This window comes from Argentina silus (assembly GCF_951799395.1).
Source record: "Argentina silus genome assembly, chromosome: 2".
NCBI classification, from domain to species: domain Eukaryota; kingdom Metazoa; phylum Chordata; class Actinopteri; order Argentiniformes; family Argentinidae; genus Argentina; species Argentina silus.
The window spans coordinates 4,019,286-4,039,417 of NC_139656.1; the positions used below are offsets into that span (position 1 = coordinate 4,019,286).

The 20,132-nt window shown below is 44.9% G+C and overlaps 1 protein-coding gene across 1 annotated transcript in view; it reads right to left on the reverse strand.

Moving 5' to 3' along the window:
• Positions 1-17,291, reverse strand: part of ppp3ca (protein phosphatase 3, catalytic subunit, alpha isozyme) — a gene marked incomplete at both ends in the record, with an annotated part of 29,587 nt that extends 12,296 nt beyond the window's left edge. Inside the window, 3 exons of the mRNA XM_083688903.1 lie at positions 851-975; positions 6,160-6,360; positions 17,237-17,291. Coding sequence (XP_083545029.1) covers positions 851-975; positions 6,160-6,360; positions 17,237-17,291 — 381 coding nt within the window. The remainder of the gene's footprint in view (positions 1-850; positions 976-6,159; positions 6,361-17,236) is intronic.
• Between the last annotated feature and the right edge of the window lie 2,841 nt (positions 17,292-20,132).

Genomic DNA, 20,132 nt, shown 5'->3' on the forward strand with positions numbered 1-20,132 from the left:
GGGGTATGTGTATGGAGAGGCAGGGCAGGGAGGGGTATGTGTATGGAGAGGCAGGGCAGGGAGGGGCATGTGTATGGAGAGGCAGGGCAGGGAGGGGTATGTGTATGGAGAGGCAGGGCAGGGAGGGGCATGTGTATGGAAAGGCAGGGCAGGGAGGGGCATGTGTATGGAGAGGCAGGGCAGGGAGGGGTATGTGTATGGAGAGGCAGGGCAGGGATGCATCTACCTCATTCCAAGTGGAAACAGCAGAGATGCCCCAGCAGACAGCAGCCCAGGCTCAGCACAGAGGGGGAGCTCCATAGAGGGTTGAACACTTTAGGAAACACCTTGTGGTCGCAGCGATCCAGTTTACAGGTTTTACAGCAAACATGGCAACTTGTGCCGCAAGTCATAACCAACGTGGGAGTGGGTCATACGTGTGTCTATGCACATTTGACGGAAACATGGGGGTGGCTGAGGGACGGAGGAATGTTTTCAAAACAAATGATCGACCGCAACCTGTCGACAGTATTTCTGAACCATTCTTGTAGTGAGTCGAGTGTGAAATAAGAGGAGCTCTATTGGGCAACGGAATCACTAAGGGGGTGTGTCTCGGTGTTCCACTCGAGCTAAACATGAGGGAAGCATTGACATCCTGAATCCTGACAACAACAACAACAACCCTTTGTGCAATAATCAGACAGCAATAGCCTTTATTGAGATTGTATCCATCTGTGTCTATCATGTCTTTCTCGTATGATACACACTGAAAGATACAAACAGTTTGTGGGCACTAAGAGAAAGTTAGTACGTTTAGTAAGTGCCCCCTTTGACCCCTCATCCCCAACCCCCCCCAACCAACTCATCTTACCTCGATACTGAAGTAGCCCCGGTCCACATAGTCCCCAAGGAAGAGGTATCGTGTCGTAGCTGGCGATCCACCCACTTCAAACAGCTTCATAAGGTCAAAGAACTGCCCATGGATGTCCCCGCACACTGGAAAGCATCATCATGTGTCAAACATTGAATACACTTCACATACTGTCAAAGGACCTGCTATAGCATCGCTGAACTCACATCTTTACAATGTAAGATGCGTGTTTGTGTGTGTGTGTGTGTGTGTGTGTGTGTGTGTGTGTGTGTGTGTGTGTGTGTGGGTGTGTGTGTGCGTGCACGCTTGCGTGGGTGATTGCATGTGGTTGAGAGACATAAAGACTGTGTGTGTGTGTGTGTGTGCATGTGTGTGATGCATGCTTCCCTGTATAAGTTAGACGGTAGAGAATCCGTGCGGCTTCTCGGTTCAGTGATTCTCTCAGAGAGAGAGACAGAGAGAGACAGGGGGGACGGGGGGGCGGGCGGGGGGGACGGGGGGACGGGCGGCGCGAGAGAAGTTGCAAACTCCTGTTGCCATGGCGACATGATTTTTATGAGAATAAATAATGAAATAAACGGGGAGTTTTTCATTTCTCTCGCCCTCGCGCGGTGTTGGCATGGAGATGCTGCCTGGGTGTTTGCCCCAGAGGCCTCTCTCTCTCCCAGTAGGAGGTGGGTGTGGGTGTGGGTGTGGCTCAGGGACCCTGCCTCATCAGGCTTGGAAGGATGCTGGGACTGGGAGCTCCAATACGCTGGAGATACCAAATGGACGCTTTGGCTCTGGAGTGCAAATCTGCATCTCATTTCCTCATCTTTCCCCCCCCGTTTTCACTCTTTCATCATCATCGTCTCTCTCTCTCTCTCTCTCTCTCTCTCTCTCTCTCTCTCTCTCTCTCTCTCTCTCCCACCCACCCTCCCTCCCTCCCTTTCTTCCCTTCTCTGTCTCCCCCTATCAGCTCCACTGTGGCCTTCGCCCACTCAAAGCTCAGAGCAACACGAGTGGGAGACTCTGCTTGTGTGACTAACACACACACACACACACACACACACACACACACACACACACACACACACACACACACACACACACACACAGTGCTAGCAAGAGCAAAGATCCTCCATAGAGCGCCATACTCACAAATGTCTAAGCACTTGATAAACACATCATCATCATCCATATTTCAAGCTCAATAAATAAAGCATGTTAGCCTCCATTTTCCTGACGCCAGTTCACTAGCAAGGCCTCCTGTAACTAACTGACTGACTGCTGTAACTAGAGTTTACTGTCTCCATTTACCATCTCCCCCATTCTAAAAAACAAACCCTCAAACTATCAGCCCATCCACCAATCAGTCAGTCAATCAACCAATTATCCACTAGTCCCACTGGGAGGAGCCGTCTGCATGTGTGCATTCATCACGTCTCTTCCTGTATCCTATTTACTGTACGCAAGTAAAAAATGACGCTCACAGGCTATGAACATTAATGTAATGAAAATGGATTCTGATTCTGATATAACTAAATAAAGTACTAGGAAGTTATGACCAATTATTTACGTTAAGTGCCAATTCACAACGAAGGGAAAGGCACAGGGACAGAGACAGGTCTTTAATAAAAAAAATGAATTCTTGAATCGCAGTGGGGTCTCCGTCACCTGTGTATAAGAAGGATAAATGGATACAGAGAATAAATAAAATATGACAGTTATCTTCACAACAGATTCAGTGGGTTTGCTGTGGCGGGCGGTGGGTCTGTTGCTAGACACTGTATGAGACTGGCAGCAGTCGGCGGAACACTGCTGATGTAACATTTTTAACAGTGAGCTCCTCTGTGCTCCAGTGCATCACTCCTGCTCTGCCCTCCTCTGCCCTGCTCTGCCCCTGCTCCTGCTCCTGCTCCTGCTCCTGCTCCTGCTCCTGCTCTGCCCTGCTCTGCCCTGCTCTGCCCTGCTCTGCTCTGTATGTCTGTTTTCTGTATAGGAGAGCATACAGACATGGGGGGAGGGGAGCAAGGCTGATGCACACAGAGCAGAACCTCCACATCCATCCAGACCCTCTCCCTTTCTCATCCCCACTGTTATTCCCTCTCTTCCGTTCTCTTTATCTTTCTCTCTTTCATACTAGACTGCCATCTTTTTTTTTCATCATTCATGTTTTCCTCGTGTCTACTATTTCTCTCTCTCTCTCTCTCTCTCTCATTTCATTTCTTCTTCTATGTGTGTCTCTCTCACACCATTCTTTAATGCCTTCCTTTCTAGCGGCAGGACTATTATGTAAGTTTGCATCTACAGTAGCATATCATGAATATTGGACTTAATGAGAGAAAACAATACAATCCTACAACAATGACGATCAATGAACCAGCAATGCTCTGCTTTCAGTTGTTTGTTTATGTGTGTGTGTGTGTGTGTGTGTGTGTGTGTGTGTGTGTGTGTGTGTGTGTGTGTGTGTGTGACTGTGTGTATGACTGTGACTGTGTGTGTGTGTGTGTGTGTGTGTGTGTGTGTGTGTGTGTGTGTGTGTGTGTGTCAGTGTGTGCTTGCGTGTATGCATGCATCCATCCATGTGTGTATTTGCAGTATGTGTTGTATGTAAGTGTGTGTGTGGGGGATGTTAGTGTGTGTGGGGGGTGTTAGTGTGTGTGGGGGGTGTTAGTGTGTGTGGGGGATGTTAGTGTGTGTGCGTTGTTTCCCCCTTTTATCATAATTACTTGCTCAGATTAACCAGAATTAATTAACAAATTAACAACTATCGTCTATAATTAATGTCAAAACCATATCAAATATACGAGAAGCTATATGCATGCTACTGTAAGTAACTGTCATTGTAAATTGTCTACCTCTAGTGTGATTGGATGTAATGGAAAATTTAAATGACTCTTATTGCTTACCATTAGCAAGCAGTGTAGCTATATAACATGCCTCTCTACAACACACACACATGCACACACACACACACACACACACACACACACACACACACACACACACACACACACACTCTCTCTCTCTCTCTCTCTCTCTCTCTCGCTCCCCCTCTCCCCCTCTCTCAATCGCTTTTAAATGGCTTCTGACATTAAAAACTCAGATGGCGCCTAACATTTTGAAAGGGTATCTCAGCCACCACAGATGCAGTCCATCCCCACCACCTGGGTGCTGCTGTTGCATCTCTCACGAGTGCTCGGGCTGTGCTCAGTGGTGTGGATGAGTGAGGACTGTGGGGGTGTTCAGCTCCATCACTGTGGGCTGGATGTGGGTCAGCTTACGGCCAGGAGGGGGGCACTGGACTCCTGGTTAGAGTCAGTGCATTGGAGCACTAAACTCTGGGAGACCAGGCGACTATAGGACCCACTGTACTGAGACCTCCTCTCCATCTGTGCCGGTAGACTAGGCCGGTAGATCAATAACAACCAACATACGAATGTTGATATGAATAACCTCAACATGATGATGATGATGATGATGATGATGATGATGATGATGGTATGGTCACAATTACCTTCCACTCATGCACATGGTGTAAACAGCTGCATGTATTCATATTCTGTTGGACCCAGACTGAGTGGCCTTCATCTGCCATGCTGAGGCTACGGAGGACTCAAACATGTGCTCCTGTGGTCCTCACGCATAACTGGCTGTCCATCCCAGCTCAGGGACATCTCCAATAATAACACTGGATACTAAAACTCTGTATCTCTCATCCTCTTTCTTGTCAAGAAATGGGTGTCAGACTCTGATACCCATTTCTTGACAAGAAAGATGAAGAGAGTTGCAGAGAGGACATGATATGCTTGGGAAATATATTCTTACATGCCTGATAATACAGATAGTACTTCAAAGTGACAGCCCCCTGCTTTGGGAATCTGCAAACACAGAGTCTTGCATTGCTGTCTTTGCTCCTCATCTTCATTTGAACTCCAGTCAGGTGCTTTGGAGTTTATTTTAGTATTTCAGGTCATGAATGCACACACCCATTCTTTTTACACAGGCTGTCTTTCTGTTTCACTTGCATACACTTACTTGCGTACTTATTTTCCCTTACAGACATATACTTGTACGCCCTCATATACCATACACACTACACACTGACATACATTTATATCAAAGGGAAACACAGTCTCCTGGATAGTCAAATACTCACTCTTCTACAGTGTACAGTGCAGGTTTACTCTGAAACTGTCCTGTGAGTTCAGACCCACTCTCGCACTGACCTGCTTATCAAAGAACCGGCCTCACTCTGATACACCTTCAGTCCATGGTCTCCCTCTTTTCAACACCTACACTCCATAGTCTCACTCTCAAAGACACCTACAGTCCAAGGTCTCAGTCTTTTCAACACCTACACTCCATGGTCTCACTCTTTTCAACACCTATAGTCCATGGTCTCACTCTTTTCAACACCTACACTCCATGGTCTCACTCTCTCAGACCTACAGTCCATGGTCTCACTCTTTTCAACACCTATAGTCCATGGTCTCACTCTTTTCAACACCTACAGTCCATGGTCTCACTCTCTCAGAGACATATAGTCCATGGTCTCACTCTTTTCAACACCTATAGTCCATGGTCTCACTCTTTTCAACACCTACAGTCCATGGTCTCACTCTCTCAGAGACATATAGTCCATGGTCTCACTCTTTTCAACACCTATAGTCCATGGTCTCACTCTTTTCAACACCTATAGTCCATAGTCTCACTCTTAGACATCTATAGTCCATGGTCTCACTCTCTCAGAGACATATAGTCCATGGTCTCACTCTTTTCAACACCTATAGTCCATGGTCTCACTCTTTTCAACACCTATAGTCCATAGTCTCACTCTTAGACATCTATAGTCCATGGTCTCACTCTCAAAGACACCTATAGTCCATGATCTCAATCTTTTCAACACCTATCGTCCATGGTCTCACTCTTTTCAACACCTATAGTCCATGGTCTCACTCTTTTCAACACCTATCGTCCATGGTCTCACTCTTTTCAACACCTATAGTCCATGGTCTCACTCTTTTCAACACCTACAGTCCATGGTCTCACTCTTTTCAACACCTACAGTCCATGGTCTCACTCTTTTCAACACCTACAGTCCATGGTCTCACTCTCATAGACATCTACAGTACAGTCATAACATTATGTGTCTTAGACTTGCCAATAGCACAACTGGCCAGCATGATAGCATAATATTTGTAACTGTTTCGTCGATGTTATTGATATCAATATTGCTCTCTTCCTTCGTTCTGTCAGACCATGACAATGCTGCGCCTCAGAGTGTAATCAACCCTTGTGTAAAGGTGAACCCTGCAGCCCCTCACCTGTGACTGGCGCCTCAATGTCTAGCATGGTTTTCTCCTGGCGTAGGATGGCGGCTCCCTCGTTGACAATGCGCAGTGCCACGGCCTCCTCCACGCGGCCCTCCTTGGTGAGGTGGGCTTTGAGCAGGTCCACGCGGGGCTTCCCCTCCAGGTCAAATACCTCCTTCAAGGTGAGGCGGTGACTCAGGGGGAAGGGTACGGCTGTGAGGGGAAGACAAGAGAGCAGAGTGAGACAGCATGCAGAGAAACCAGAGGACAGTGAGACAGCGAAGAGAGAGCAGTGAGACAGGAGACAGAGACAACAGAGACAGTGAGACAGAGACAAGAGAACAGTGAGACCGAAACAGAGACAGTGAGACAAAAACACAGACAAACAGAGACAGTGAGACAGTGAGACATTGACAAGAGAACATAGTGAGACATCGGGAGAAACAAAAAGAGGCAGAAACAGAGACAACAGAACACAGTGAGACAGAGCCGAGAGTACAGTGAGACAGGAGACAGAGAGGGAGACAGAGACAAGAGAACAGTGAGACAGGAGACAGAGAGGGAGACAGAGAGGGAGACAGAGACCAGTGAGACAGGAGAATGCCATGAGACAGGAGGCACTAACAACCCGGATACAAAGATTCCGACCTCAATGAGACAGCAGGGCAAGATCCCCATGAAATATGTATTTCTAGTTGAAATCTCCAAGGCAGAGGAAATACATGGAAGTTTTCTATGGGTTTAATGTTTAATGTAAGCTAAACTACCGCACAGGCACTATACCTCCCAGAATGAAGATGGACAGGTGTGTTCCCCCTCTGCTTTTATCCTCTTTACAGTTCTCTGGAGACAATCAACATACAGCACAGTTCAAACGCACACATATCGACTATAACTCTCTCCTCAGAGACCCGAACACACACACTACTGTATATGTTTATCAGATGTGTGAGTGTTGTCTGAGAGGAACACAGCCAAACAGCTCGCTTGCGCAGGTGCAGCAGCAACTGTATGATAGCACATACAGACCAGGGGAGGCTAGTGGAGGTAGAAATCGGAGGATAGACTCATTGTAATGCATGGAATGGAATGAGGAACGGTATCAAACAGCGATAAAACAGTCCTCCGATTTCTACCTCCACCAGCCTCCACTAACAGACATAATCTCCAGTCTAATACAGTGCCAATCCCATTTTTCAGTTACTATGCTTATGCATAAAGCTTACTCTTCCCTTAGAGACATTTAAAACAAGTCTAACGGGATTTGTATGCATAGAGATATTCACTGGAAAGGGGAAAAGTTCGGTTTGAGAACGCTTTGCTGTAAACAGTGTGCGTGAGGTCTGCTGTCAGTCTCAAACAAATCCTCAAAAATGTGGCCTACTTTAATTATGGATGCTTCCCGAGTATATTATAATTTATTCATTGTTGTAAATTGACAATGTGATGTGTGGAATAAAAGTGCCGGTCTCATTTTTCCCAGATAAAATAACCTATTTTTTTTTGGTGAGAATCAACCCAGACACTCTCTGAAGTATTTATAAACCAGATGGATTGGAGACAGCGTTTAATAAAGTATACTCAACAGACAGTATACTGTAAATGCCTTTGTAAACCACTACAATATGAGTGCGTAGGATTGTCCAAAGCCCTAATAAAAAAGGAAATGATTCTAGTGCATCCCTACATGAGGTGCAGTTATTTCTGATGCAAAGCCAAGAATACTGTTAAGCCACAGAAAACAACACATCCATTTGAGGGAGGCACATTACTGGGCTGTTAATGAAATCTCTGCCCATGAAACAGAAACCACATATTTACTCTGCATGCTCTGAAAACATTAAATCCAACCCAAGATCATTGCATTGGGAGAAACAAAGGTAATTTTACCTGCCCTGTTGCTGGTCTCTGTGTGAGTGCTGCAGAGTACAGTATGTAAGGTTCAAACCAAAAATCAACCCTGAACCTGGGGCCTTGATACAGTGTGAAAGCATGTTTTCATGCCAGTCATTTTGTGAGTAGACCACTTTGTTTAAGTGATACATTCAGATTGAATAGTGAGTTTGATTTGACTTATGCTCTTGTAACCATCATTCAGGGTACAGTTCTATCACACTACCTAGCTGAAGCACAGCTAGTCCTGGACAGACACCCACTGTACAAATCAATCCCTCACCAGTGTCTCAGATCTAAATCAGTTGCTGGCTAAAAGGTAAGAATGAGAACCAGGTGATACCATGAACTCCTATGACCACCCAACACAGTACACCATGCAGTAACATGAGTGTCTGGGGCACATGCACACACACACACACACATACACATACACACACACATTCACAGACACACAGACACAGACACAGACACAGACACACACTCACAGACACAGACACAGACACAGACACAGACACAGACACACACACACAGACACATTCACACACACAGACACAGACACACACACACACACACACACACACACACACACACACACACACACACACACACACACACCACAGCAGTATGGCAAACGTTAGTCAGACAGAGATATGCACAGTGTATGGGACACAGACGTACAGTACAGGGAGCCGCTGAGCGGTGGGGAAATGGAGAAGAGAGGGGAAGGGATCTCAGAACTGAGGCTCAGGCTCAACGTGATCAACATGCTGCTAAATAATAGATGCTTGACTAGAGGGGGAAAAGAGAGAAATCTCATGTTCCTGCTGCTGGGATAATGAGCACAACCCTGGCATGGGAATTTAACTGGGGTAAAGACATCCCATTCAACCGTGTGTGTGTGTGTGTGGGGGGGGGGGGGGGGGGGGGGGGGGGGTGTGTGTGTGTGTCTGTGTGTGTGTGTGTGTGTGTGCATGTGTGTGCATGTACAGTATGTCAATGTGGATAAACATGGTAGTATATGAAACTGTTGGATATGTAGAGTGTGTATGTTTTGTGATTGGGCTTAATGGTGTCTGTGCTTGCATGTGTATATTGTATGTATGAGCGTAAGTTCATTGTATTTCCCATTAAGAATGTGTGTATTGCTGCCTGCAGCAAAGCCAATACAGTATGTCTTTCGAAAGCCATGTGTCTGTGTCTTTTATGTTTGCAAAAGAACACACTGTACATATAAGTGGATTTTAAAGCTCCAAACTGTTCCCAGACAAAGCTGAAAAGCAGATTGTGTTCTCACTGCTAGCAGGAGCGGGACGAGGCAGATCTGCGTGTGATTAAGAAAAAGTGACACCATTTCAGTGCTTGACGCGTCTGTGACTCAGTGTAAAAGTCCTACTAACAGACGTCACTGTGCAATCTCTCTAATGGATCTGAACAGCAGCCAGACTAATGGAACTGAAAAGGCAGTTACTGTACCTAATAAAGGTACTGGATGTCTGTTTATAGAAAAACACTGCGTCTGACCACAGTGTCGGAGTGTCTGTGGATGTATTGATGGCACTGTCCTCAAACTATACCACGGTATATGACTGTGGGGATGTTAGTGGTAGACACAGAGGCTGTGGGGAGTGAACAGTATGTGGGCGCTGCCACTGGTTGAATGTATAGAGACAGTAGCTGAACCATAGAAAGATGGAGGTGGTGGTGGTGGTGGTGGTGGTGTAGGGTGGATAGAGAACGAGAGAGAGAAAGTGTGTGTGTGTGTGTGGGGGGGGGGGGGGGGGGGGGGAATGGCTGCACAGGAAATAAAGAAACCAAGAGAAAAGCGCAGTAATAGAGGGAGAGAAGTGGTAGGCAGAATTGAGGGAGATAACACCAGGCACAGTGAAAGCACATTAAGAGAGAGAGAGAGAGAGAGAGAGGGGGGGGGAGAGAGAGAGAGAGAGAGAGAGAGAGAGAGAGAGAGAGAGGGTGATATGGGAGACAGCTCACTTCGACTGGGCGCCGAGGCTGAGTTGAACTGTGGTGCATGTTGCCGGGCAACAGCAGCTGACTGCTGGAGTACAGCCAGTGCCAGCGCGGAAAACTGCGATTTGCTTGGGAGGCTCACATAGATGCAGCCCTACCACACATACTGTACCGTATCTCTTCATCTCCCTCTCTTCAGAAGCATCATTTTCCCTAACCACTGTTCTGGACAGAGAAGGCAAGGAGATAGTTGAAAGGAACAGAAAAATTGGAAGCTGAAAATACAATGTTTTTCCTCCCCATTCATGCCGTTGCAACTTCTTTCTGATGGTGTGCACTAAGGTATTCCCAGATAGATATCCAAACATCAAATGTAAGTAGTAATTCATGCCTTTTCAGTCGTTCGAGCTACAACGTGAATGTCCCATTTAAATAACCCCCATACTAGAGTACACCAGAACACAGAGTATCTCTCTCTGCCTCTCTGTATTACTAGATTACTCTCTCCAGCTGTCATTAACAATTACCAGACTGGATGTTGCAGACTGACAGAGAGGAATCCGAGCAGAGTGCACTGTTGGTCGAACGCAGCCCAGGTTCCCACCTGACTCGTACAGCAGCAGTGACACTCATATACACTAGCACTCTGCATCCAGCCCTGACGAGCTGTCAATCTGTCTCCATGGGATACGGAGTGGTGCCCCCCCCCTCTGGCTGTGTAGCTGCTCACTACTGTCCATCTGTGCACCTGTCTGTCTGTCACCTCTCTGGACCATGCCTGTGTCAGGTGCACCTGTCACCTGATTGAGCCTGCAGACCCACCTCTGTCTGAGCCTGTGAACGTCTTCATTATGGTCCAGGAGGAGGTGACAGTAACAGAGAGGGGCTCTGGGAGAGGGGGGACAACATTAGCTGGAGCTCTTGCGGTTGAGGGAGGCTACTTTACAAGATTGTTTTGTCACATGCTATTAAGTTGCGCCTATACCTGTGTAGTAACACTGTTATAACGCCAGTAAAAACCTTGTATTAACATTGGTATTTGGTTTTCTGCGGTTTGTGTTACTAATAAACAAGTAGAACACGGAACAGTCCTGAAAATGTGACAATACAAGTACGTATACAATACAAGTTCCTGAATCGTGTACTGCTTTGCTACATAGATACTGTACCATTAAGATATGGTGTGTGGCGGTGGTGGCAATACTTTCCCATTCTGAAAGAAGACTTCAGGCACATGCAGACTTTATAAATAACTGGCCAAACCGTGTTGCATAACAATATTGCAAAGACATTTTGCATTTGTTATATCAACTCTGCCCTAGCTATTTGTACAGCTCTGACCTTTCTAGACAACAACATTATTTGGTAGATGTCATTATTACGCTCACTGTGGATGATGTCGTTATTGTCTTTGTTGTTGCCTTTGTTGTTGCTGTTCTTGTTGTTGCTACTGTTGTTGTTGTTGTTGTTGTATTTGTGGCACAACAGTGGTTGAGAGTGCTCACTGATATTTTGACCCTGCGTCGTTCCCGTGCAAAGCTCCAAATGTTCAAAGCCCTAAGGTGTGTGCATCCTGCTTGCACAGAGTCTGCCCGCATGGCAGCTTGCAGCCGTGAGGTGAGCCCATGCATGAAAACCCAATATGCTAAAGACCAGGAAGAAAAGGAGCCAAGGAGGAAGTGTACAGTAGCCGGTACCTGAACAGAACAACAGTGTGTTACAGCGTGATGACGGCCTCCAACCACCAGGTAAACAAACACACTAGAGCTTCAGCTGCATGTGGCTCATCAATTATAAATAGAGCTCGTGTACGGAATGGATCTTCACTAAAATGACACAACTCATTAGCTGATTTGAATGTCCGAGCGCACCGTGTCTTAGTGTCAACTGCTATGACGTTTCTGTGCTTGTAGGCTGGGTTGTTCCCCTCAGTTCTGACTCAGACAAAACCATGTATGTCCAACGGCCATAACCCATGTCTTCTCCTCTAACAACCTCCCCAAGCCCCCTCTCTCTGTGTGGGGGAGACGTAGGTAGAGGGAGGGCAGGGGGGTGAGGCTGCCAAACTGTATCCTGGAAGGGCTGTCATGCGTGTGTGCAATGTGCAAGCGCGTTCTCATGCGTGTCCGGTGATTTCTCTCTCCCTCTCTCTCTCTCTCTCCCGCACCCTCTCTCTCTCTCTCTCTCTCACTCCTCCCCCTCTCCCTCCTCCTTTCACTCATTATCTACCCCTACCTTTCACTCTCACTCCTCCCCCTCTCTGACTGTCTCACCTTTCCCTCAATTTCCACATCCTTTCACTTTCTTCTCTCCTGTCAATTCCTCCTTTTCAAAACGTCTCTCTTTCTCTCTTCATTCCTCCGTTTCCTTCATTATTTTCCTATATCTACTACTCCCATACTCTCTTACTATCCTTCTTTTCCTCCTCCTTTCCTTCAGTTCTCCTACCTCTGCCTCATCCTTTATCATCCCTCTCATCACTAGACCTAAGGGATGTTTCATTATGTAAGAGGCAATGTGCAGTAAAACACTGCTGCAAACCAATGCTTAAATAATTCACCCACACTGTTAAATAAAGCCTGTGAGTACATATCATGCATGCAGATACCCAGCGCCTAGCCCGCCCCCTCTCTCTCTCTCTCTCTCTCTCTCTCTCTCTTTCTCTGAAGGCTACCGCACCATCAAGGTCCGCTACCACGCCCCCACATCTCAGGAGGTGGGGCTCTACGTTGTCTGGCCAATGGCCATTGTGACAGATATTGTTCTCAAACACACACATACACACACATACACACACAGACACACACAGACACACACACACACACACACACACACACACACACACACACACACACACAGAGACACCTAAACACAGACAAAGACCTGCACACGTTCCAAACACATACAGTGGGTATGAAAATAAGACCTTATACATAATGTACAACTGCTGGCTATTTGTGTAACAATTTGATGGTGAATGTCAGACATCCGATTGTGGTATTAGCTATGTCAGAAACAGCAGAAAGCTTACTGCACATATGGAGGTCTAAAAGATGATGCCATGTAACTGAGCCTTTCTAGAACAATCGTGTTCTTGGTTTACAAAGTTGTGTATACAAAAAAGCTGAGCTATGCTGTTATGTATGCCAAGATATAAGGGAGGGACATTGAAAAACACTGCATATCAGATGTTCCTCTGAAAAATGCTGGTGTTGGCTGTTCTAAAACATTTTGGGAGGAATTCCCTGGGTATTCTGAGTGACTGCCCAAATCCAGCATTTTGCCTTTATTGATTGGTCAGCCTTTTCCATGATTGTCAGTTTTGTTCAGAAAATAAGTGGTATTGTGAGGGTCCCCTCTCACAGACAAAAGGCATTCGATCCGCAGGCTGCAGACCGTTTCACCAAGCCCCACCAGAACTAACACAGATAATGTCCTAGAATCACACTTAGGAAAGTAGGCCGCTCAAAGCCTTGCCTGTTCAAGGTCCCCAGAGGAGCCCAGACATGGGAACAGGCCAAGTGGCAGCTACAGTCTCCCCTCCTCCACTAAGCAGTCACATGCCTGGTCACAACAATCCTACCAAACAAGCATCACAAACATCACTATTCCTCTACCCTGACTCAGATCATCACTGCCCACCTACAGGGTGGCTGTGAACCCTATAACACAGAGTACATAGTCAAGATAAGTCATAGAAGAAGAGGAACTAAGACATATTTTCTAATTGATTATTTTGATTCTCTGTTCCACTTCGTGTACATGGCAAACATGGTGTGGTCAATTGATCTACTAGGCTTCAAGAGAAGCCTATTTATTTTCTGTGTACAGTATCAGAGGAATATTTGTATTCTCCCTTCAATACAATATGAAGATATCAGTGAAGGGGGAAGAAGTTGACACCTGACAAAGATATGACGGAAAGAAAACACAACATAGTCAGTGACATCGCACAATAACATCACTCAGAAAAACAACGATGACTCATTTGAGGGGCAGTGTGTGTATGCGCTGAGCTTTGCTGCAAAGAATTGTGTTAAATTAAATCTGATACTGCAATTTCCGCTCTCAACATCACTGGGATTTGATATGTAGTTATTTATTGATGTATCTTTGTACACAATACAATTCTTAAATTATAGATAAACTGGGAGTGGTCCAACCCTATTTGTGAGCAGCTTCTCAGCAAGAATGAGAGAAAGTTTGGGAGCTGAGCTGGCACAGATGGAGCACATTCCCCCGGAGCGGTGGCGAGGTACAGTACCACTCTGCCACCACTGCTGTCCCAGCACGTCCCCGGTGCATGTGCCACGACTGCAGCCTGGCACCGTCTCACTCAATGAGAAATGTGTGCACGCATGCACCTGTCACTGTGGCTTACCTGAGTCGCAGCTGTCTCTCTTAAAATCGAAATGAGGATGTATTTGGGGGATACAGCTTTCATAATGAGTTCCAGGGAAACAGTTTCCCACACTAACACGTAATATTCTACACAATAGGCTTAATCCTCCTATTTGCTCACATTATCTCAGGCAAGGACAAAATGACACCTTTACATAATTGTCACAGCTGTAGGGAATTGGGATAAACTTGGACACAAACAAACAAAGTCTCTGAACAAGGGCTCAGCAACTCAAAACAGCATGAATCAGTTACCACAAACGAGAGAGTGGGATACAAGGGTTAGGATGTGAAGAGGAAGGTATTGCTGCAATTGATCTAGCAATCAATTTCTAGTTATCACAGTGCGAAGAGATTGCTGCTGCTTCTACCAGTCCCATCTGGGGATAGCACTGTTAACCTGACTGCAGCAAATCCTTTTTGGAAATCCAACCAGATGCAGAATGGTAATCTAACATCTCCATCCTATTAGTATGTGATTGACCCACTGTAAAGGAATGGATATTCCTTTGAAAGAATCTGCACAGTAGGGGAGACCAGGGCTGAAACTCAGAAGTTCGTCATAAGCTGTCAAAGTGTATTTAATCTTAGATATTTTCATTTTGAAAGAAGCAACAAAGTATAGCAAATGAATTGCTGAGATTGCATTGAGATCTAGTTATTAATGTGGAACAGACACAGAGACAGCAAAGTTTAATTGGGCTACATAACGTTATTTTCTACGATTGTAATTGGCTATATTGTTATGTTCATTGGTTAGCGTACCAAGCATACATGGTTGATCGAAACGTGCGTAAATTCCAATGGCTTAAATTTAAAACTCAGTATAAACCCATGGCTTGGCCAGTTGCTGTACTACTCGACGAGGCTGAGAGGCTGTGTATTATAGGCAAGAGTTAATAGTAACACCCAGCCTTATTACTAAGTACTTTGAGCAACTGTCAACTTTAAGTGAACCCATTCCACTGTCAAAATTCCCCAACACAGAGAACACTCACATATTCCTAAAAGACATAGGCCTACAACAAAATACAAACTACTGTCCTATCTGCACTGAATTGCAATTAATAACATGCACATGCTTTTTTCTGTTTCATTGTTACTTTTAAGTGGAAGAGCTAATTATCCCATTGCCAAAAACTAAAGTGCCTAAAGCTATTGATGAAATGTTAATGATAAATGATGTCTTTATAGGAATGGCGACTCACTTACTGTAACACAATTCTAAAGTGTGTGTGGGGATACACCAGGGGATATCTCATTGGTATCATTATCGGGCCATTCTCCACACACTTCAGCCCTACCTATGTGAGTAATCTAAAGTCGTATTAATAATACGACTTTAGAATAATAATAACAATGTCTCCTGACAGGTAGCCTTTATGTGAACAGTAAAATTACCACTTGTCTCTCACGTGTTCTCCAATTGTAGGCCTATATCTGACTATATAGACAATACTGGGTGAGAAAGAAACCATTCTTGCAGGCTATCCTGTTGTGTTCCTCGTTCGTTGAAACCACTGGCCGGATTCCATGTGCCTACGAGTTGGACGAGTAGGCCTATTGGCTTACATTTGAACAAACTTATAAGATCGACCCGTGGCTCGCAATTAGCAAAGGCAGCGGATGTTGTAAATGAGATCTTAATAGCGGGTGTTGAAGGTGTGATTGGTTTATCATGCTGTGGTCTTCTTCGTATAATGGACTCAGTGTTTTCAAAAGCGACGTATTTTTTGCTCTGGTTTGTAGCCTAGGCCATTTGTGCCGCTGCCGCGGGCTTCGGTACGCACAGCAGTGAATTCATCAGATTTATAACCCAAATGTCGTCGGTTGTAGACAAATACAATACGGTTAGTGGTGGGGTATTTTAATAACACAAACGGGAATCAAATAGTAAATAAAATGCGTCAACAGTAAGCAATTTAATTTGGAAAGCGGCGAGGAGCTCTGACGCACCGCCGTAAGACCGGGCAGAGGAAGACCCCAAAATGACAAAAAACTGCCATAAATCCCATGGGTTGGCACATGACACGCAATTTATATGAGATGGCAAAGACAGTGATGTATTCCCAATCGACACTCATCTAATCTACTTGTTTTAGATCGTCCATTGCAGACAGTGTATTCGCACTGACACAGGCATGAAAGGCGTTATTGACAGCAAAGCTTAATTGGGGTACATAACGTTATTTTCTACGTATTGTAATTGGCCATATTGTTATGTTCATTGGTTAGCGTACCAAGCACGCATGGTTGATCGAAACGTGCGTAAATTCCAATGGCTTAAATTTAAAACTCAATATAAACCCATGGCTTGCCCAGTTGCCTTACTACTCAACGACAGTGAAAACTGCCACATAAAATGCCAATAGGCTATAGATTGCACCCCCTCCCCCCAATGTGTAGATACACGTATTCACAAGGCGCCCTCTATCATAGTGCCAGCGAAATCCTGCTGCATCACTGCCTCAACCGCAAAGACCTCCACGGCAACTCTGCCTCAATACCGTCTCCTCTTCTGCCTGTCCAGGACTAAATTCAATCAAATCGTGACAGTGAAAAAACATCTTGCCTGGAACACGATTATGAACAGCATGTACCATCCCCCATCCATGAAGACTGTAAGGGTAATAAAAACACTGGTTTTCAGTGTTTATCAACATCACAGGTCCAGTGCAAAGATACATTATTTATATAATTTAGTAGGCTACATCATTAACATCTACAAGGCGCAACCCAACCCTGTGCAAGATCTTATCATAGGCAATGGTTCACTATTGAGATCAATATGAAAATCCTAATTAAAAATAAATGAAAATGCACTCACCTTTTACTACCCGATCGGTGGCGTTTAAGACCATGTCAACGTTAGACATCTTCATGGGCAGTTGCTGTCTCGAGGCAAACGCGTTTTTATTCCTCCTTGCAGAAGAAACAGTTTATTCTCGGTGTGTTTTCGCGGTTGCGAGATGCGGTTGGTGCAGTGGCATCACTTGGATGCGTCCCTCGGTGTATCACTGCCTGCGCTGGGGATGACTAGCCTACTGCTACCCAGTAAGGGTGGATGCTGCTGAGGCTGCTGCTGCGCTGTGCTAAGCTGTCGTGTGGGGGAGGATGGAGGGAACGAATTGGGAGGGGGCGGCAGAGAGAGAGAGAGAGAGATAGATAGAGAGAGAGAGAGAGAGAGCGAGAGAGAGCTCTTCTCAGGAGATCCTCACTGCGCGCTGCACCACCCCGACATGGCGATGAAGGGAACTCCCACGCAAATCTTTTACGGGGCTGCCGGATGCTGCCATCAGGTGGAGGCAGAGTCGGGGTTTCCCAATAACACGCGCGCGCCATGTTTTGGTATTCAACGCACTTGGCTTGCCGGTGGCGGGGTGGGGACGTTTTTCGACCCTGGGACGCATAAAGTGTGAATTCTGTTCGGCTTGCTGGGGGAACAACGTGGGATAATATAATGGGGATGGCGATGATGTCATTGGTTTCCTCGGCCTTCCCTTATTTAATCGACCATCGATTTTTTGTTGTTGTAGCCTAATACATTTATGTATATTCCCGGCTGTATAGAGATAGACCTATTAGGCAAATTGCCTGCAGTGATCAGAGCGACACATACAGTTCTTGTTTTGTGTTGGGAAAATATGTAGGTCTAATCGAGTGTTTATAATTGATTACTACAATCGCATTGTCCATTAACTGCTTATAAGCTAGAGACTATTGTTTCAAGCCTCGTCATTAAAGACACAGTCCGGAACCTTTTAGGCTAATACGTTATTGGCGCTCGTGCGTAGCTAGGCTAAATGAGGGTCACTGAAATCGGTATTTTTTGGTAGGCTACTCATCGGATAAAAATATGCTCTCTGTTTTTATCTTATTTGGTTTATAGATTTATCCAAAACTAAGGATTGTGTGGTGAAGGCCCACTATAAGCCTTATAAGACTTCTATAGAAATTGTGGTAGTATTTCCTTTATAACATCCTGTGCCTTTATTGGTTCATATAGGGCCTTCATTTTATTAAAAAAATTAATGGATAGTTCTTCAGACAAATAACAAAATCCCATATTTGGCTCCTTATCCTGAAATGAGTTTATGGACAAGGACAGACTTCAATTCACACTTTGGTTCTGTTTATCTGAGCGCTGTCACTAACCACTAGGCTAACTGTTTTAACATTTTCAACCAAAAACCAGTGGACCCTAAATTTGCATTTTTTAAATCTCATGCCCAAATCATCCCAAATTCTCTGAAAAGACTCAATTATTTGAATTAAAAGAAATTTCAAACATGCTAATTTAGGGTCCATTGACTTCTATTGTTTTGTTGGTTAGAAATACTAACAGTTAGCAGTTAGTGACAGTAAACAGAAGTATGGATTGAAGTTTGTCCTTGTCCATAGACTCCTTTTAAGGTAAGGAACCAAATCTGTGATTTTGTAATTTGGGTAAACTATTCCTTTAAGAATAGGGGGCTACAGCACTCAGACATAGATAGCCTTCTTGAAAACAGCTTAGCCTATACTGCTTTTACCTCATCATAATCCAAAACACTTTATTTGCAGAGACATTAAATTAAATCATTAAAGCACATAACGTTTTAAATTTCCTAGACTGAGATCCACCCAGTTTTCACATATAATGAATATTCACATATTCATATAATCATATATTCATATAGCCTAGAAATATGCATATGAATATATTACGGTTATAATAGCCTAACTTGCAGCAGCATGTAGTGAGGTAATAATAATAATTAAAACTTGTGTTCAAAAAACATGAAAATGTCCCTCTCTGAAGCAATTTCATATTTCCGGATATATAAAACTACTTGTTCTTCCACTTCCATGTCTATGGGGGACCAAAAGATTTCTGTTGTAGCCTATATGGTGTGCAACTGTGACTACTAAACCCACTCTCTCATACACCTAGACAAAGGGGGTTCAAAAGGGTTATTTGGATGTCCCATTGTGGTACACAGGGAAAAGGGTTCTATGGAACCCGCATTGTGCATGAAAGGGTTCTTCAAAGGGTTCTCCTACAGGGACAGCCAAAGAACCCTTTTTGGTAGGCAGCAGGCTACCTTTTTTCTAGAGTGTGTAGCCTACCTTCAAAGAGTGGACCACTAATCGAAAGAGTGGTTATAGATAGAAAGATAGATAGATAGATAGATAGATAGATAGATAGATAGATCGATAGATATTTATTGATCCCCGAGGGGAAATTAAGGTGTTACAGCAGCTCACATCACAAACAACAACAACAAAATAAAGTGACGATAGAATAATAAAATAAAATAGACATTCAAAACATTATATACAGTAAGAACAGTCCAGCATGATTTAACATCCCCCAGCCTGACTCTGATCACCCTGATCGAGCCAGCCGGAGGAGGAGTTGTACAGTCTTATTGCGGCAGGCAGAAAAGATCTCCTATAGCACTCCTTAGTGCAATGTGGTGGTAATAATCTGTTGCTAAAGGAGCTTCTCTGCTCTGTGTCATGTAGGGGGTGGGAGGGATTGTCCATGATGGCCAGGAGTTTGGTTCTCATTTTCCTAATGGCCACCTCCTCCACAGTGTCCAGGGTGACACTGAGGACAGAACCAGCTTTCCTAATAAGCTTGTTCAGCCTCTTGGTGTCACCATCCTTGATGCTGCCCCCCCAGCATACCACCACGTACAGCACTGCTCTGGCCACCACTGACTGGTAGAACATGTTCA